General features: G+C 23.3%; 5 protein-coding genes across 13 annotated transcripts; 1 reads left to right on the top strand and 4 right to left on the bottom strand.

The window, feature by feature from the left end:
• Positions 1-531: 531 nt before the first annotated feature.
• LOC122712246 (solute carrier family 12 member 8) lies at positions 532-4,474 on the bottom strand. Its single transcript, XM_043931727.1, has 10 exons — positions 3,806-4,474; positions 3,536-3,716; positions 3,316-3,461; positions 2,975-3,206; positions 2,684-2,885; positions 2,370-2,604; positions 1,973-2,293; positions 1,704-1,865; positions 1,429-1,607; positions 532-1,344 (listed from the first exon to the last, which is right to left on the bottom strand). Exons 1-10 carry the CDS (start codon positions 4,001-4,003, stop codon positions 1,185-1,187), a joined length of 2,016 nt encoding a protein of 671 aa, XP_043787662.1. The 5' UTR covers positions 4,004-4,474; the 3' UTR covers positions 532-1,184.
• Positions 4,475-4,751: 277 nt separating this feature from the next.
• Positions 4,752-7,087, bottom strand: LOC122712300 (survival of motor neuron-related-splicing factor 30). Of its 2 annotated transcripts, XM_043931833.1 has the most exons (6): positions 6,949-7,087; positions 6,598-6,821; positions 6,327-6,476; positions 6,047-6,052; positions 5,374-5,524; positions 4,752-5,250 (listed from the first exon to the last, which is right to left on the bottom strand). In XM_043931833.1, exons 1-6 carry the CDS (start codon positions 6,985-6,987, stop codon positions 5,107-5,109), a joined length of 714 nt encoding a protein of 237 aa, XP_043787768.1. In that variant the 5' UTR covers positions 6,988-7,087; the 3' UTR covers positions 4,752-5,106. The 2 variants fall into 2 exon arrangements, with proteins under 2 accessions (XP_043787768.1, XP_043787769.1); XM_043931834.1 differs by lacking the exon at positions 6,047-6,052.
• Positions 7,088-7,383: 296 nt separating this feature from the next.
• LOC122712296 (peflin) lies at positions 7,384-10,411 on the top strand. 5 transcript variants are annotated; one of them, XR_006346306.1, is made up of 7 exons: positions 7,384-7,494; positions 7,599-7,773; positions 7,839-8,117; positions 8,238-8,321; positions 9,741-9,985; positions 10,052-10,129; positions 10,246-10,411. XR_006346306.1 is itself a non-coding variant. In XM_043931827.1 (5 exons), exons 1-5 carry the CDS (start codon positions 7,483-7,485, stop codon positions 10,299-10,301), a joined length of 606 nt encoding a protein of 201 aa, XP_043787762.1. In that variant the 5' UTR covers positions 7,384-7,482; the 3' UTR covers positions 10,302-10,411. The 5 variants fall into 5 exon arrangements, 3 of the variants coding, with proteins under 3 accessions (XP_043787762.1, XP_043787763.1, XP_043787764.1); XR_006346305.1 differs by having other exon boundaries at positions 10,052-10,411; XM_043931827.1 differs by lacking the exons at positions 9,741-9,985; positions 10,052-10,129.
• Positions 10,412-10,762: 351 nt separating this feature from the next.
• LOC122712208 (tripartite motif-containing protein 42-like) lies at positions 10,763-12,544 on the bottom strand. Its single transcript, XM_043931654.1, is given in 5 exon segments — positions 10,763-11,014; positions 11,085-11,285; positions 11,377-11,597; positions 11,679-11,929; positions 12,059-12,544. Coding segments are annotated over 5 exon segments (1,116 nt in total). The 5' UTR covers positions 12,250-12,544.
• A 90-nt stretch (positions 12,545-12,634) lies between these two features.
• Positions 12,635-17,623, bottom strand: LOC122712207 (dyslexia-associated protein KIAA0319-like protein). 4 transcript variants are annotated; one of them, XM_043931651.1, is made up of 16 exons: positions 17,605-17,623; positions 17,207-17,460; positions 16,690-17,105; positions 16,460-16,623; positions 16,014-16,391; positions 15,712-15,937; positions 15,261-15,634; positions 15,077-15,188; positions 14,708-14,856; positions 14,434-14,624; positions 14,250-14,349; positions 13,852-14,169; positions 13,684-13,785; positions 13,415-13,600; positions 13,179-13,328; positions 12,635-13,106 (listed from the first exon to the last, which is right to left on the bottom strand). In XM_043931651.1, exons 3-15 carry the CDS (start codon positions 17,097-17,099, stop codon positions 13,180-13,182), a joined length of 2,859 nt encoding a protein of 952 aa, XP_043787586.1. In that variant the 5' UTR covers positions 17,100-17,105; positions 17,207-17,460; positions 17,605-17,623; the 3' UTR covers positions 12,635-13,106; position 13,179. The 4 variants fall into 4 exon arrangements, with proteins under 4 accessions (XP_043787586.1, XP_043787587.1, XP_043787585.1 ...); XM_043931652.1 differs by lacking the exon at positions 17,605-17,623 and adding an exon at positions 17,528-17,546; XM_043931650.1 differs by lacking the exon at positions 17,605-17,623 and having other exon boundaries at positions 17,207-17,582.
• Positions 17,624-18,026: the final 403 nt, after the last annotated feature.

Here is an 18,026-nt window from a genome sequence, read left to right as displayed (position 1 = left end):
CACTATAAAAATAAAATTACACGAATAATTTATATAAAAAGATAATCTCATGCACTATTCGAACTTCCAAATGATTCTATTCACTAAGCACTACGTACGTCAATACACTTGCTGGAAAGTAAACCGGAAATGTATTTTAATTAAAACTTGATACGTATATATAATATATAGTTAAAACTTTTATTTTTTTAATAAATATTATTCTATTTAGTGCATTATTAAATAAAAATATTGATATTTTTGTATATAATAAAACAATTTTAAAAGATTTATAAATGTAATATAATTTATAAAATATAAAAACCCGCCAAATATATAAATGTATATATAAAATTGATTAGAGTAGTAAGTTTCAAAAAATATAATAAAAAAGTGATTTTTGACATAAATTTTTTTTTTAATAAATTTTTTAAAGATTTATATAATAATTTATATAATTATATAAATTAATTTAATTTATATAATTTTTTAAAGATATATAAGAAAGAAAAAAAAGGTAAGAAATAAAATAAAAATTCAAATTTTAGCTGTTTTATATATATATATTTGTTAACATATTCATCTTTGACGATACTTATAAAAATGTTAAATAGCATATAAATATGTTATTACTACATATTTACAGATTATATATTATAAATAGTTTGATATCCAACATTATCTTTCGATATCTTCAATGATACATAGAATATTATGTTTAACTACAAATTATAAAATCTATAAAGAATAAATAATCTCACATCATAAGAAATATTTCTTAAAATAATTCACTGAATATATAATTTTAGAAATGGACCCTCCATTTTAGAAATGCTTCTGGCAGTATGGCATTTCAATTGTCTAATATAATTTACTAAACTAGTACAAAAAGTCATGTGACTTTGTTCATTTATTATTCTCGTGACATAGCATATTTCTTTTTTCTTTTTATTTAATTATCATTACTGTTAAGGCTATCAGGTTGTGATGGTATTTTATAAAAAATTTTTTTTACCTAAGATATGAAATGTTCTTAACTAGACTAGTTTTGTGCGGTCAATAATATTGTAAATTACAATGCTCTTCTTCTTATTTCATTCTATTTTAAAATATATTTTATAATATGATTCCTATACAATTCCTTCTGTTCAAATAATTTATATCTGATTTCCATTTGAAATTTTGCCTAGTTATCCTGCAAATATTCAATCAATACTGACACATTGTCCCGTCACAGTAGCTGTTTGATGATATCTTCTCCTTCCAGCAAAATCTTCGTTTTCTTCATTTAATTGAGCTGAACAAGTTTCAACACCAGGATGCACGGGTGTAACGACAATTTGTTCATAATCATAAACTTTTCTTCTAAAATTTATAAATAACATTTCATTAAAATCAATATACATTATATACATCAAGAAAAAAAATTGTAACAATAATAAAAATTACCCCATAATCCTTAACAATAACATTTTCAACCACTTAAATAATTTAAATTCAGATGAAACACCTGGTTTAACTGCAGGATTAGCATGGCCAATGTAACTCCAAACGAGAAAAACGACAACAATATTAGCAATAGCATAGCTCCAATGAACAAGAAACATAATAAGTAATTTTATAAGACACTATAAAATAAATCCACATTAAATTTACACAATTATATTATTACACAATTATATTAAAAAATATCATTAATTTAATAATAATAAAAAAAGACTTACACCTAATAATGAAAACCATCTATTACATAAAGGACTATACCAATTTCCTAATTTATTATGGATATGAATTTTTCGTTCTGAAGTATCAGTTCCACTACCATTTTCATCGACACTTGGTGAAGAATCTATATAAACATTATTTTCAGAAAGACTAGGATTTCTCTGAAAATAATGAATAAAATACTGTTTAAAATAATGAATAAAATAAAATAATGAATAAAATACTAATTTTCTCATCAATAATAAATGAAACAATTATCTATACTTACGATTAGATTTTTATGTCTTATTCGTTCGGGGAATAAATTATCTAAATCGTTATCTGTGTCCGTTATCGAATTATTTCTACTTGCAGAACCATAATCACGATCAAATGTTGGAGATTGTGTTCGAAATCTTTGTTCTCTAGACAATTGTATATCGAATGTTTGTGCAAGAGCAAAATATGCATAATCCAAGCACGCGTAAGTTAAAAGAAAAGGCATAGTAACAATTGGTGCAAGTGTGTTAATTTGACCAGTAATAATAAAAGTCAATGTAACAACAGCAACAACTAACATTGCATATACAGGTACCTTATTTGGTCCTTTCTAAAATTTATCAAAATTATTTTAGTATCATAATCATAAATAATCTAAATAATAAAAGTTTTCTTGTTACACTTACTCCTCTTTGCAAACAACTAATTCCTGGTAAAACATTTTGACTAGCAATAGATTGAAGAACTCGAGGTGTACCATACATTGCACCCAAACAGCTGCTAAATGATGAAACATAAAGACCTGCTAGTAGCAATACTGAAATTGCTGATACTGTTGATGCAATCATAAAATTTGTAAGTAGTGCCTTTCGAGTACAAGTTGCCGCGAGAAATATTGAAAAACATAAATATAAAAATGTTCTGAAATTAAATTACAGAATTATAATTAATTTTTTAATGATGAATGTAATATAAATATTTTCAAACTATTATTTTTTACCCAGTTCCCACAGCTGCCAATGTGCCATTAGGAATATCAGTAGATGGATGTTTTAAATCTCCACTCATATTAATACCAGCTAAAACACCGGTTACTGTAGGAAAAAATACGCCAAAAACTGTAAACCAACTATATCCATCCTGATAGTTGGTAAAAGTATTATTTTTTAAATTTCCTGATAACCAACCTTCAAAACCAGCTTCTATAATTTGTATAGGATTATATATATATATCCAAAATAATAATAGAAATATATATAATATATAAGTTTAACAGATTATCTTATCTTACCAACATTTATGTGAGTAAAACTTCCAACCATAAAATCTACACCAGCAAGCAATAAAATTAATAATAAAATAAATTGAAGTTTTATGACCCATTTGACACCAGCAATATTAATAATAGATAATAAAATAACAGCAGCACAAGCAAAACCTCGTTCTGCCCATGCAGACTCTAAACCCACAAGACCAGCCATAGATTCTCCAAATCCTAGGACATTTAGAGCACAACCCACTGCCTAAAAAAAATTTTTAAGTAATATTCTAAAATTATTATTACTTTTATTATTATTATTATTGTTATTATTATTATTATTATTATTATTATATAATAATTATTTCACATACTTGTCCAAAACAATATAGTAATCCAATAGATCCACCAAATCTTGATCCTAACACATGTGATAATAAAAAATAAACTCCACCACTTTCTACACGGCATCTTTCACATATTCCCACAGCAGATAATACTGTTACCAATGCAATGCATACTAAAATAAATCATCAAATTTTTTCAAATATTTAAAATTAACTATCATTGACATATAGAAACTATTGTTATTACCTGTACATAAAATTATTAATACAGCATTGAAAGAACCAGCTTGACCTACTATCCATCCTGATCTTAAAAAGACAATAACTCCAAAAATGTTAATTAAACAAGATGTAAAAACTCCATCCCATGTTCCAAATAATACAGGCTGAGAAATAAAAAAATTTGATTTCCACCAAGGATCAGCACTCTAAAAAATATAAGTTTTAAATCAAATCACATATTTTCTTATTTTAATTACTTATTTTAATATTTTATCTTATCTTTAATTTTAATTACATATTCTTGAGCAAATAATTCATTTGCTCCAGTTTGATACATTTCAGATCCAAATTCTTCATATTGTCTATTATTTCTTTGTGTTTCATTATTTTTTTGACTTTCTGTATTATTGTGTAATCCATATCTAGACCAATCGATATCTTTATTGTTTATAACATCTCCATTTGATAATTTATTTCTTTCATTTGACTCCATATCTTCTTGATAAATATTTTATTTTTATAAAATAATTAATTAATTTTTATTAACAATTAAATCAGTCTTTTTGCTTTCAATCAATTTTAATTTTCTAAAAATCTTAAATAAAAAATTGACAGGCACATAAAAAATTGTTCTTGAAGATTCATCTCTATATCATCATTTATGAAAATATATACTATTTAATATTTTCAAATAAATCAACAACTAATATAACTTAAATGATATAATCATATTATCATAATGAAAAAAAAAATATTAAATATACTTAATGTTTATTGATGATTTTTTCTTAAATAGGTTAGAATAAGTTTCTAGTATTTTAAACAAAGCAACAGTTATTACAAGTTTCCACTAAAATATAGTATTTTAATATATTCATTTTTTCCAATTTATCAACTTCTTATATTAATCTTATCATCTCAAATATATCACCTACTGGTGACGTGTTATTCCACAACAGAGCGACCATTTTTGATTTCTTTAACGACATAAACTATATGTATATTTACTTAATTACTTAAGCATAATATAGGATGTAATTAGTTCATATTTATAACGTATTATGATATTTATTTAATTTGTCATTTTAATTACTTCAAAATAAAAAATAACTTATTTAACCACAAAAAATTTATCAATTAAATAATTTTATAATTATTCAAATATTCAAAAAGTAACTTATATATTTAGAAATTTTAAAATAATCTTGTTCTATAAAAGGATTTAATAAATAATTTCAAAATTTCATTATCTGACTTTAAAATATACATTTATTCATATTCATTACAGATTATAAACAAATCATATCCACATAAATGTATTGATCTAGAAATACACTCATTCACGTCAATCATTCATTTCATAAAGGTAGAAAATCCAAATACCTTCCAGATACTTGAGGTCATTGTTCATTCATAAGATAATACCTACGTACAATCTATGAATACCGCTAAACACACTTCATTCATATATTCAGAAACATTCTTGCAACACAAAACATACATGTTCAGCTTTTTCAAAACTGAATTCAGTGTAATAATAACAATAATCGATAGTTCTATCTCACGAAATATTAAATTTCATATTTACAATAGCATTCATGCTCCTCTTCTCCATTTTTCACCATTACTAAATTTAGTCATTTCTCGACCGCTTACGCCACAAGTACCAATTCCGACTCGACCATTCACATTTTCTGGCGTTGCAAATATACTTTTTTTAATTACACCTTTTTTTGAAGACTATATTAAAAAATACAACAAATTAATAATTTAGAAATATAATTGAAAATGTAATTGAAAATTTCAATTTTATTATTAATAATAATTTATTAATAATAATTTATTAATATTTATTAATAATACCTTATTTGTAAATGCTAGCCATTTATTTTTTTCCATTTCACGTTCCTCTTCAAGTTCTTTAAATCGTTGGAGTTTTCTTTGTTTCTTTTTCTTTAAATATTCCCTTTGTTTATTAGGATCTGAGCCTGCTACTGCAGCGGCTTGCATTTTTCTGTAAATTAATAAGCCCATCATTCATGAAGTTAACTACTAAAAATAAATGTATCAGAATATATCCATATAAAATTTTTTTTAAAATTTATAAAACATAAAAGATATAGCTGTAATAAATTCTATTAATATATTAATATTGCTGTTAATATTATTAATATTATGTATTGTAAAATTCATTATATATAAAAGTATATAGTTTTATTAAATAACATAAAAACATAAAAATAGTGATTGCTATTGCTATTATTTCAGAAAGAATAATATTTATAAGAATAATGATGAAATGGAATTTTATTTCACCCTAAATTTATTAATATAAATTATAATTAAAAATTTACTTATGATTATTCATTTTATAAATTAATAAACTTTATCATTATATTCTTATTATAATACCCTATTATTTTATTCATATTTAAATATGAAATATAATATAAATGTGTATTATATTATTTAAAAATCACGTACAATAAAAAGAATAAAAAAAGAAATTCAACAAAAATCTATTATTTCTTGTTACCTTTTCCTGGATTCCGGCGATGTACAACAGTGCGACACCAAGAGACAAATGAACAATAATGGAATTTCAGATCGAAGCACACCAAACAGTGGAGTGAATATCGTGGCCAATTGGGAATTAAGGAATAAGGAGAAAAATGAACAATTAGTAATCATTGTTTCTTATAAAACTTATCCCGCAATGTTCTCCAAAAAACTGATATGTGCTTAAAATTGCAGGGGAAGGGTCATGTTAATAATGACTATTGATAAATAAAATAAATAAATGCTTGTCAACTCACTTTGATTTTTGATCTGCCCAATCTGATGCTGGCCTTTTAGCTACAGACTTTAACTGACTAAGCATAGTGACATCTGTATTTTTATATTCATTAAAAGTTATATTAACAACACCATCTTCACTTATTGCATCTATGGTTGCCTCATAATATCTAGAAAAATGTAATAAAAATACATGTCATTATCATAAACACATTCATTTATTGATTGTAATTAAGAATAAATAACTTTTAATTTATCAAAAATATATATGTAAATTATAACTTAACTTACTTGCCATCTTCACTCCAAGGTGCCATGCACTGATCACCAACCTTCCACTTATTAGCCAAAACTGCAAGTAAAATAGGATCTTTAGCATCCATACCATTGGCTTGCCTTTTTTCTTGTTGTTGTGATTTAATTAAATCATGTGTCAACTCTATTACTTCTTCAAGATCAATTTTTAGTTTAAGAAGTTCTTCATTACTAGGATCCGTAGTAAGTGCAGCTTCTACCTAAAATAATAAAATAGAATAAAATATAAACTTTATTTCATGTTTTGATGTCATAAACAAAAAAGAGATTACCAAAAATGGACTCGTCATTCCATTCTTTGTGATAGGTTAAATATAAAAATCTCACCTGTTGAAGCTGCAGTTTATAATTCTGTAAATCGTCCATCGTGGGATCAAAATCAGTTACTTATTAACAAAGATTAAAATAATGTTCAACAGTCGTCCTTTTCCTATCTAATACTACTGTCAGAAAAGCAAGCAAAGCGAATACTAGAGAATATCCTACTCTCTATATGTGTACACGATCGTATTAGATACAAAACAATGCGTAAGATGGCACTGTCATTTTAGCGCGTTAACTATAAAAATATAAAAATTATTAATTTTATTACAATGAAACATTATAAAATAAAATATATTTTTTATTTTATATGAAACATATATATATATATATACAAACACTATTTTAAATATAAAAAAATTAATGAAGTATTATTCGAATCGTATGAATGACTAGTTATCTATGTAACATGTATAATAGATCATACATATATGTATATATCTATGCTTTATACTGTAATTGTGTAGTCCTATAGTATGATATTACAATATTAAATGCATCTTACAAATAATACTGTTTAACAATTAGTAAACACTAGTCATGGCATATCCAGTAATTATATTTCAATTAATATATTTTATATATTGAAACATATTCTATGAATAAATAAAAAATTCATGTTTTATTATTTTAAAGTGAATATTATCAATTTTTAGAATACAATGTATGGTTCAACTAATCCTGAAACACAAATAAGTCCAGAAGTACAGCAATGGTTTGGTACTGTTGATAGAGATGGCAGTGGAAGAATCACAGCTATAGAATTAAAATCTGCATTAGCAAATGGACAAGGGGGTACATTTTCAGATACAGCTTGTAGACTTATGATAGGTATGTATATTATATTATATATTCTTAAAACTCATTATAATTTATTAGACAATTTTTTCTTATAGGAATGTTTGATAAGGAAAAAAATGGTACAATAGATTTACTTGAGTTTCAAGCTCTTTATAATTACATTAATGCATGGCTAGGTGTCTTTCGTGGTTTTGATCATGATAATTCTGGAAGTATACAAGAAAATGAATTAAGTGCAGCTTTAACTCAAATGGGATATAGATTAAGTCCAAAATTCATTTCATTTTTAATAAAAAAAAGTGATCCTATTGGTCATTCTACTATCACTATAGATCAATTTATTGTATTATGTGTTCAAATTCAGAGATTTACAGGTAAATAAATATTTAAAAATAAATAAAAAAATTAAAATAATAAAAATGTTAAATACTAAACTTTATGTACATATTATTTATATTAATTTATATATTATTGTTTTTAACTTCTTTTTTCAGATGCTTTTCGAATAAGGGATAATGAACAAACAGGAGTAATCACTATTGGATTCGAAGATTTTCTAGGAGTTGCACTTAATTGTAGTGTGTAATAATTTTTTTTATTAAATTTATGATTATATTTATTTTAAAATACAAAAATTAGTAGTAGCTTAATATTCCAAAATATTAGGATTAAAAACACTTGTACCTTATTATTCTTAATTATTCTTATTAGTAAACATAGTACATATTATTTTTAATATTATATGTATATATGTTTAATATTAAACATATATACATATATAACATATGTATGTATTTTTATAGTTTAATTTTATAGATTATAAATTTTATCAATTATTTTATAATTGCAAACAATTATAAATAATAATAATAAAACGAAATATTTTATGTGCTTAAATTTATTTAATATTGCTTAATATTAATTTAACGAAAAATAATTAACATTTTATAAAATAATTATTCATTTATTTTTTAATCATAAAAGAATATGAGATTAGTTACAAAAATTTTAAAATTATAATTATGAATTCATATTTTACAAAAAATATTTTATATATATATAAATATATAAAATATAAATTCATATTAATTCATAATAAATATAATAAATAAATAATAAATAAAAAATTTGATGATACTACTATAGCGTCAATATAATGTATAATTACAAATGAAATATATTACATTTATATTACATTTTATTAATAGAAATAAAAAAAAATAATTAATCTATTTTATATTAAATTATTTATATTAACATTTTTTTATATAAATTTAAATTAAACAATTTACATTACAAAAACTTATATAATTTTGTTGTTTTAAGTGGTAGTTGAAGAGTATATGTTCGTATAATTTTTTCGTGAAAAACAATTTATATTTTTGAATATATATGAATATAAATTATAAATTATAAAATAATTCCTATAGATGGAAGTAATGAATATTTTATTTAAAATAATTATGTTTCAAACATATTTTGAGAAAAGTATTGTTTTAACCTAACATTCAAAGATTATATTGCATATAAAATATATTTTTGTTTCATAAAATATGGATTTATTTTAATATCTTCTGATATATTAAATATTATATATTATATATTTTAAAATGTTACAGGAATTCAAATTAATAATTGTGAAAAACGACGGTATTAATTATAAAATTATAATAGAATATAATTGTAATCGTGTATATAATTATGTGTAAGAAAGTAACTTTGAAACTCATGAAAATATATTTTATTGAAATATATATATTAATATAAATATAATATATTTGAACTTCAAATGACAGTACAAATAATATATATTATTCTATAAATAATATATTATTTTATGTAAATAAAGAATTTTATTAAACACTCATCACATGACAAATATTATTTTTATAATATAGATTTATATAATATCATTATTTATATTAGAAAATACTATATAATATAACTATATAACATAACTTAACCTACAAGTATTGATAATTATTTAATCTAATTAGATGTTTCGATAAAACCTTCAATGATGAAACAAAATTAAAGAATTGCAATACAACAATATCACATACTAGAGAAGCATATAAAAGAATTCAAGAATTTAATAGATTAAAAAGAGCAAGACAACTTCTTCATGATATTTCTTTTACAAATGAATTACTTGCAGATGGTTCAGATATAGAAATATTGAGTCTTGCTAACATAATAATAAAAAGATTAAAAACTTTAGGAGTTTGTAATAATGTATTAGGTAAATATTCATTCAATCATAAAGATATTATTTATTTTTCTTTTTTGAGTAAAAATAACTTTGCAGAAAATTCCTGTGAAGATATAAGGAACATATTTAGATCTCATATTGATATCTATCGTTGTACATTTTGTTCAAGTGGTGGTAAGAAAGAAGTTACTTGCGGATGTGGAGGAATTATGCCTATATAACATATATTCTTTGAATAATTTTATTATATGCTATTATCTATTATAATATAAAATATAATTTAATTAAAGGTGGATATAGAGGCTGTGGACATGGTCACATTGGACATCCTGGTATACACCATTGATCTTGCTGTGGATTAATCTTTCGTTATGGATGTTGTTTAAGTTTTCAGAAATATCAATTGTTATTTTAATGTTATTAATTTAAAAATAAATATAAATATATATATATAAATATATATTATTTTATTTTATATTTTAATGAGTATATTTTATTATTTTTATGAATAAGTATTTACATATAATATATAAATATAATATAAATTATTATCTTATAGTAAATTTATAATATAATATAATATTTTACAGTATTATAGTAAATTGTACCTCAAATGACAGTTTCAAAATATTTTTGATTAAATTTTTTAGTTTTTTTATAATCATCACATGACAATTTATTACTATTACAATTTATATTACAAACTATATACATGTTTAAAATTTTCTTATTATGATAATATACATTTAATTTTAAAATATTTATAATATTTGTATATTATGTATATTTTTTAATATATTATTTTATCTAATAAATAATTAGAAAAAAATTATTATATTTGATATACCTATAATTCATTGAAATGAAAATATTATTTATTTCTTCAGAAGTATTTAAAAATGCATCTTGATCATATTGGATTAAGAGCATATTTAAAAGTATTTTTGCTTTTTGAAGCATTTTTGTTAAATATCAAATAACTTGTTTTGCAGCTTCAATAGCATTTTCACTTGCATGACCTCTGTGTTGAATGCTCCATATGTATTCTTCATAGGATACCTGAAAAATATACTTAAAAAATGATATTCATTAAATAGAAAAATATTAACTAAAAGAGCAAATTATAAACCTGTTGACATGCAATACAATAAAAATGTAAGGCATGTGTAGGATGTTCCTGACAAAGTACAGTACGTCGTACTTTTGTAGCTTCCCATAATGGTCTTAATGAATGTTTTAGTGGTTTTAATTCCATTGTAATTTGTTGTTGATGTTCTATACCACAATCTAAACAAAAATTGTGAAGACATGTGGAACACTGAACCATTGCCTTAAAAAAAATTATATTAAAAATAATATATTTATAAAATATTTAAACTTTTTTTAAATGATGCTTATTTTGTTTATTAATTAATGCTTACAATTTCATCTTTGCAAATATCACAAAGTATTTTATTTGCAAATTTAGAATGGATAGCATTCATTATTAAACGATGTTGAAGGATATAATGTGAAGGTGGAATTATCGAATTAGCATTTGATAATTGAAAATCACATAAAGGACAAGTTTCATAATAATTACTTTCACTAGTTTCCAATTGAAAATTTTGGATTGTAATATCTTTTGAAAATTTAGGAAATGCTATAAATATAAAAAAATATATTATAAGATCAATTATATTTTTAAGAAATTAAATTAAAATTCTAATTTTAAATCACTTACATATATTCATTAACTCTGAAACACATAATGAACATATAGGATGCAAGCAAAGAAGTAATCTAGGTTCCTGCATATTTTGATTACATCTAGGACATTGAAAATCTTTATTTTCCTCCAAGAAAGAAAAAGTTTTATCTTGTATATCTTGATCATTTATTTGAATCTTCATATCATAAGGTAATTTAAAAAATTGATGTATAGAATTTGTTTTATTTGTCCATGATAAATGCAACTTTGAATAATTATCATAACTAAATAAACAAAATTAAGCTAAATTAAAATTAGCTTTTCTTATAAAAAATTATAAATTCTTATAAATAATTATAAATATTTTTTATCAATTTATTAATTTTTTAAATAATATCAAAAATAAAATTTACCATTTATTTTTAACAGAATATAATGATTTTACATTAATAATGGAATTAGTAGTTTGAAAATTATTTGTTTGCTCAAGAAACATGTAATTTTTATTATAAAAATCATTATTTTCATTATCGCCATTCATTGACGACTTTTTGCTGCAACAACTCTTTATAGATTTATATTTAACGAAGTCCATAAACATCATTAAATTATTAAGCTAATTTATTAATTAATAAAATTACATTTTCAATAGATTATTTAATAAAAATGCAAGTAAAAACTTACGAATAAATTCGTAGTATCTTTTGCACTACTTTGCGCTTGTTATAGCGTAACGAGTTAAAAATAATATTAAGCAAGTGCAAACAAAACTAAATCATAGCTTTATATTAAACTTAAAATTATTTCTTGTTACTTAAATTATATATACTTATAATTATAATGAGATATAAAATGTAAAAATAAAAAATAATTACTAAAAAATATTTAAATACAATTTTAATTAAAAAAAAATGAAATTAATTACTACTTTAACTATATAGACAATAAATTTTATTATTTATTCATATGCAGTGTAAAAATAAGATCGATGATATATATATTAAAGAGCAAATATTACATACAAGGGATATATGGACACAAGAAATGATTATTTTATATAAATATTAATTCCAATTATTTTCTAAGGCCGTAATCAAATCAAATTTGATCATTGTGCTATAGTACCGCTCGCATGTATACGAGCAGTATATATATAATTATATATAATAAGTTTCAAATACAAATGCATGATATTAATAAATATTATTTCAAATAAATCAAACAAGACGCAATGAAGTGAACATGTGTTTTCTTATTTCTCTAATCAATACTTAAGTACGTCTAAATTCTTTTTACAAGTGGCAACTTCTGTTTGAGAAATCATATTTTTCTTGTTAAGTACATACTTAAAATTACAGCCCTGTAACTGACTAGTATTTTTTATGCTTTTTTTCGTTTTTCTTTTTGGCCAAACATATATGAATGTGCGTCGTTTAACGAGATTTTATATTTTATATATTCCTGAAATGTATAATTAAATTACAATTTACTTAAAGAATGATTGATTTCAACACTAACAAGTGTAGCTGTTACCTCATGTTTTCACTCTAGAACCCACTTTAATAAAGCCATTTCGAGATTTACCATTTCTTACTTGACTGCTATTTTTCGCTTTGCGGTGTTCGAATAAGACATCATCAGAATCCGTATCTGATTCAGATAATACCATTTTGTGAGTTGAAACTAAAAAAAAATAATAACAAAAAGTAATCATAAAGTTCTATTAATTAACATTATTTTGAAATTTAATTAAAAAAAAGATATCATACATGTGTTGCTTTCGTCTTCTGGTTCTGGTTGTAAAAGAGAATATCGTGGTGGTTTTTTCTTAGTACGAAGTGAACGACGTTTACCTATACATATTCTTTGACACAGACAAACAAGACCCCAAATAAGACCAACCCAACACACGACTAGAGACAGTAATGCTATTATTACGTAAAGAATACTCCAATCTGAAAAAAATATATGATTCTAAATTAGCTTATTTTGTATCAACTGATATTTTTATATCAAAATTGTATTTATTTTAACATACCACAATTAGAGTCACCATTACCAAAATATTTCTGTATTAAATTTTGCATCCAAAATGCTTCACACATACATAATCTTGTTTCTTGATCACATACTCCATGACCTATTTATTAAGAATAAATTTTATATACAAATTATTTATAATATAACATATAATATAAAACATTACCTGAACAATTATTTTGACATACAGCAGTATCAATATTTGCCACAGATAATTGAAGAAGACCTGAATCTTGTCTTAATTTTTCTTTTAATCGTTTAACTACTTCTGGTCCATGCATAGTAACTTTTCCTTTTTTTTCAACATAAAAAATTAAAACAGCTCTACCAGTATGTGGTTCTGCTCTTAAATTTCGAACAATAATTGATGCTTCATCTCGTAATAACATTTGCAATTTTAATACCAATGAATTTTTTTGCGATACTGTTAACATATTTGCTCCAATATTCAACGTTAATTCAACTAAATGCAATAATTGAGGATCTATAAAAAATATATATATAATAATAAATTTTTATTAAAATATATTTTTTTTTATTTTATTTTTTTCTTAAGTCATTTACCTGGTTTTACTATCACAGATACAGTATCCTCACTATTAAGACCTTGATCATCCATTACTTTTAGTCTGAAAACATATCTACCTGGCACAATATCAGTCAGCTAAAAATGAAATTTAAATATACTCTTTATGAATATTTATAATTTTTATATTTACGTATATTAAATATTATTATTAAATATTACCATTAAAATTGGCGATTTGTCAGTATTTTGAACTATAGTACCTATAGCAAGACTAGATGGATCTCTTGTCCATGTCCATTCACTAATTCTTAAATCGTCAATTGATCGAGATCCATTAATAATTAATGCACTAATAGGTGCTACAACAACTTGATCCCCACCTGCATTTGCTTTTGGAGGAGCATTTTTATCTATACAATAAAATTAATTTTTTATTAATTAAATAATTATAAATATTTAATTTATAAAATATAGGATAAAATTCTATTCATACTTTGTGTAACTTTTACTTTGACAGCATCTGAATCTTTATTTCCATTATCGTCAATTACAGTTAACTTAAATTCGTAATCACCCTTTGTTAATTTTGTTATATTCGTAACTGATTCATTCATTGCTGAGAATTCAGCTTTATTTGGCCCACTGTTCAATAAAATTTAATATCATTAATGCATTATTAGATAATTAAATAATAATAATTAATAATAATTAGTAATTAAATAAATAATAATTAAATAAATTAATAAACATATAATATATAATATATAATAACTATATATATATATATATATAATTAATATATAATATTATATATATATATAATAACTAATATATAAATTAATACATATAAACTTAAATTTACCTCATTTGTTCCCAATGATATGATACAATCTTAATATCATCTTTACTTTTACGACCATCAAGTACAGTTTTTGTTTCGGGTAACGCTATAGTTATATCTTCGCCAGCATCAGCTATTTAAAATTACATAATATAAAATTAATTTTTTCATTAAAAAATGAAAATAATAAAAATCCTTTAATTACCTTTTGGTGGTTTATTAGTTGGTGGTTTTACAAATACATGAATCTCGGCTATCGAAGATTGTTCTGAATCATCTGTTACTTTTAACACAAATGTATACATTCCCTCTTCCAAATTAGATAATTGTAAATACGGCGTTCTCGTATTTTGCATATCTACTGCTTTGTTTTGATCTGAAGGACTTTTTGTCCATTCCCAATTTGCTATTCCATGATCATCTGTACTTAAATTACCATTAAGCGTTAATGTATTTTGAGGTAAATATATGATAATATCTTGGCCTGCATTTGCACTAGGAGGATAATCAGTTACTTTTAAAACTGTTATATTAGCACTCGTAGAATTAGTAATATGATTGGAATCTTCAACTGTTAATCTGAAAAAAAATTTAAGATTAATATTGTCTTTTTAATATTTTTAAAAATAGACAATAAAATAATCTCAATAACTAACTTAAAAGTATAATTGCCAGGGATAAGATTATCTAATTGTAAAGTAGGTGTATCAACTAGATTAGGATGATATCCAATAGGACCTTGTTGTAATTCCCAACGGTAAGAAGTAATACGATCATCGTCTTTACTTGACGAACCGTCTAACACAGCCCCCGTATTTGGTAATTTTACAACTTGCGAAGCAGGTGAAATTATTGCAATAGGGGGTTGATTTATTCTTTTAGCTATAAATAATACCAAATTATGAAATTATAATAATTATAAATTTTAAAAAAATATAAATATAATAAAAGAACTTACGTGGCAAAACACTAACATTTGCATATGCCTCACCATAGGCATTTGGACCATTTACTGTTACTTTAAAAGTATATAAACCCTCAGATAAGTTACTTAATTTTACAGTCATGCGATTTTGATTAGTCATTATACCAGTATGACCATCTGGTTGACTTAAAAGACTCCAAGCATAATTATAATGTTCATTTTTTTGTTCTGCTGGTACAGTATAGGCAGATAATGTTACTTCATTTTCTGGTAAGCGTACTTCTTTTGAAACAACAGAGACTAATAATCTTTTTATTGGTGGTTTTACAGATGTACTTGAATCTTTTATATTTTGTGTTTTCATTTGTGGTGTTACACCAAGTTCTATGTCTTCCATCAAAGTGCAAATTCCTATTATAATTTATCATCGTATAAATTAAAAAATTTTCAAAATATTTAATAAATGATAATATAATTACCTGCCATGTTACGTTTAAATCCAGTAGAACATTGACAAATTCCAATATCAGATTTATCTTCAGATTTCACACAAATTTCATGTTCTAAACAATTCGTTTGAGTAATACAACTTGATCCACCAAAAAGAATATGATCTCCTTCTGTACCATCCATAAGAAACCCTCTACAAGTATTAAAATAAATATTAATGAAATAAAATAATGATAAAAAATTCTATATGAAATCTCACCCAGTATCATCATTCATCTGATCTAATAAATCACTCCACATCTCATCTTCTTCCACAGGTTTAACTAGAATCATACTTGGAGGATTTTCATTTGCCAAATCTTTTCTATATAAAGGCATACATATTTTGGAACTTTCACATTGCACATGGTAACAAGTACCATTATGCATAAGAGCCACATTACATGTGGTTTTGGTACAACATGTTGCCACACAGTGTTTCATACTACTTAAATGAGGTTGCATGGTATATATTCCACTAGAAAGATTTCCATGGGGTGTGTAACTTGTAAAAGCTCTGGGATATAAACCAGGACATAATATTTGCCATTTTGTATCCCAATCTGAATAATCACCAATACAATTTCCAAAAAGCAATAAATATAATTCCAAGTAAAGGATTTTAAACATTTTAAACTGCAAAAGAATTCTAATATAAAGCATTTTATAAAAAATATTAAATTTTTCACTAAAATTATTCATTTTTAATTTAACAAAAAATTGAAGAAAAATCCTACCTTCTTATCTCTATGATTTAAAGTAAATAATAAAGATTGAAATAATCGAAAATTTCAGGTTATTTTATGACACATCAGTCACTTTATGGATTATTTTATTATCAAATACTGATCGTAGACTGCCAAAAAATCGTTCGGCTGCTATTAATTCCAACTTGTATGCAGACATACACGGCACAGGCTTATCATATATTAACAGCATGTTATTATCAACACCAGCAGCTAATCAACTATAGGGGCAATTATCATATTTCCTGTTACATTGGAATAAAAGTCAAATAAAGAAAATCAATAAAGTTTTACGAGTTAATACGTCGTTACCGAAATAGAATATATATTAATCGTAATATGGACTTATCAAATTCATAAAAATAAACTATTCATCGAAAATATCTTACATGCCACTATCTTCTGACAATTCACATGCTATAACATCTGTGTTCGAGGAAAATAGTTACAGAGGTCGACACCAGTAAAAATAATTGACAGATAAATAATCAAATTTTATGTACAAAATTATTATGTACATTATATTTTTATTATATTATTTTTATTATACTTAATGATATAAAAGTTTCATTGTTTATTTCATTAAAAAAATTATATATTGTTATCTATATTGTAAATTATGTAAATGAACCGACTTGCGTTTTATCTTACAGCTTATTGAATAATAATTAGATGTAATTAGTATATATATATATACAAAAAATTTTATAAAAGAATATTATTTTACGTTTCTAAATTTAAACTTAATTTTAACAAAATATTTTTATTATATAATTTAAAATTTGTACAATTTTTATACTATATACTAAAA

Source organism: Apis laboriosa, unplaced genomic scaffold (assembly GCF_014066325.1).
Source record: "Apis laboriosa isolate Shangri-la unplaced genomic scaffold, ASM1406632v1 scaffold1_cov151, whole genome shotgun sequence".
NCBI lineage: Eukaryota > Metazoa > Arthropoda > Insecta > Hymenoptera > Apidae > Apis > Apis laboriosa.
This window is presented reverse-complemented; position numbering and strand designations above follow the sequence as displayed.

Excerpts from the sequence above, each read along its gene's own strand:
- LOC122712246 (XM_043931727.1), bottom strand. The coding sequence starts at position 4,003 with ATGGAGTCAAATGAAAGAAATAAATTATCAAATGGAGATGTTATAAAC. Across the intron at positions 1,866-1,972 it reads TAAGACATAAAAATCTAATC|AGAAATCCTAGTCTTTCTGA; the intron begins GTAAGTATAGAT and ends CATTATTTTCAG. Across the intron at positions 1,345-1,428 it reads TTATTGTTAAGGATTATGGG|AAGAAAAGTTTATGATTATG; the intron begins GTAATTTTTATT and ends TATAAATTTTAG.
- LOC122712300 (XM_043931833.1), bottom strand. The coding sequence starts at position 6,987 with ATGGACGATTTACAGAATTATAAACTGCAGCTTCAACAG. Across the intron at positions 6,822-6,948 it reads ATAAACTGCAGCTTCAACAG|GTAGAAGCTGCACTTACTAC; the intron begins GTGAGATTTTTA and ends TTATTATTTTAG. Across the intron at positions 5,251-5,373 it reads GGCTAGCATTTACAAATAAG|TCTTCAAAAAAAGGTGTAAT; the intron begins GTATTATTAATA and ends TTTTTAATATAG.
- LOC122712296 (XM_043931827.1), top strand. Across the intron at positions 7,774-7,838 it reads AGCTTGTAGACTTATGATAG|GAATGTTTGATAAGGAAAAA; the intron begins GTATGTATATTA and ends TTTTTCTTATAG. Across the intron at positions 8,322-10,245 it reads AGGAGTTGCACTTAATTGTA|GTGGATATAGAGGCTGTGGA; the intron begins GTGTGTAATAAT and ends ATTTAATTAAAG.
- LOC122712207 (XM_043931651.1), bottom strand. The coding sequence starts at position 17,099 with ATGTTTAAAATCCTTTACTTGGAATTATATTTATTGCTTTTTGGAAAT. Across the intron at positions 16,624-16,689 it reads CAGATGAATGATGATACTGG|AGGGTTTCTTATGGATGGTA; the intron begins GTGAGATTTCAT and ends TAATACTTGTAG. Across the intron at positions 14,857-15,076 it reads TATCATTGGGAACAAATGAG|TGGGCCAAATAAAGCTGAAT; the intron begins GTAAATTTAAGT and ends TTTATTGAACAG.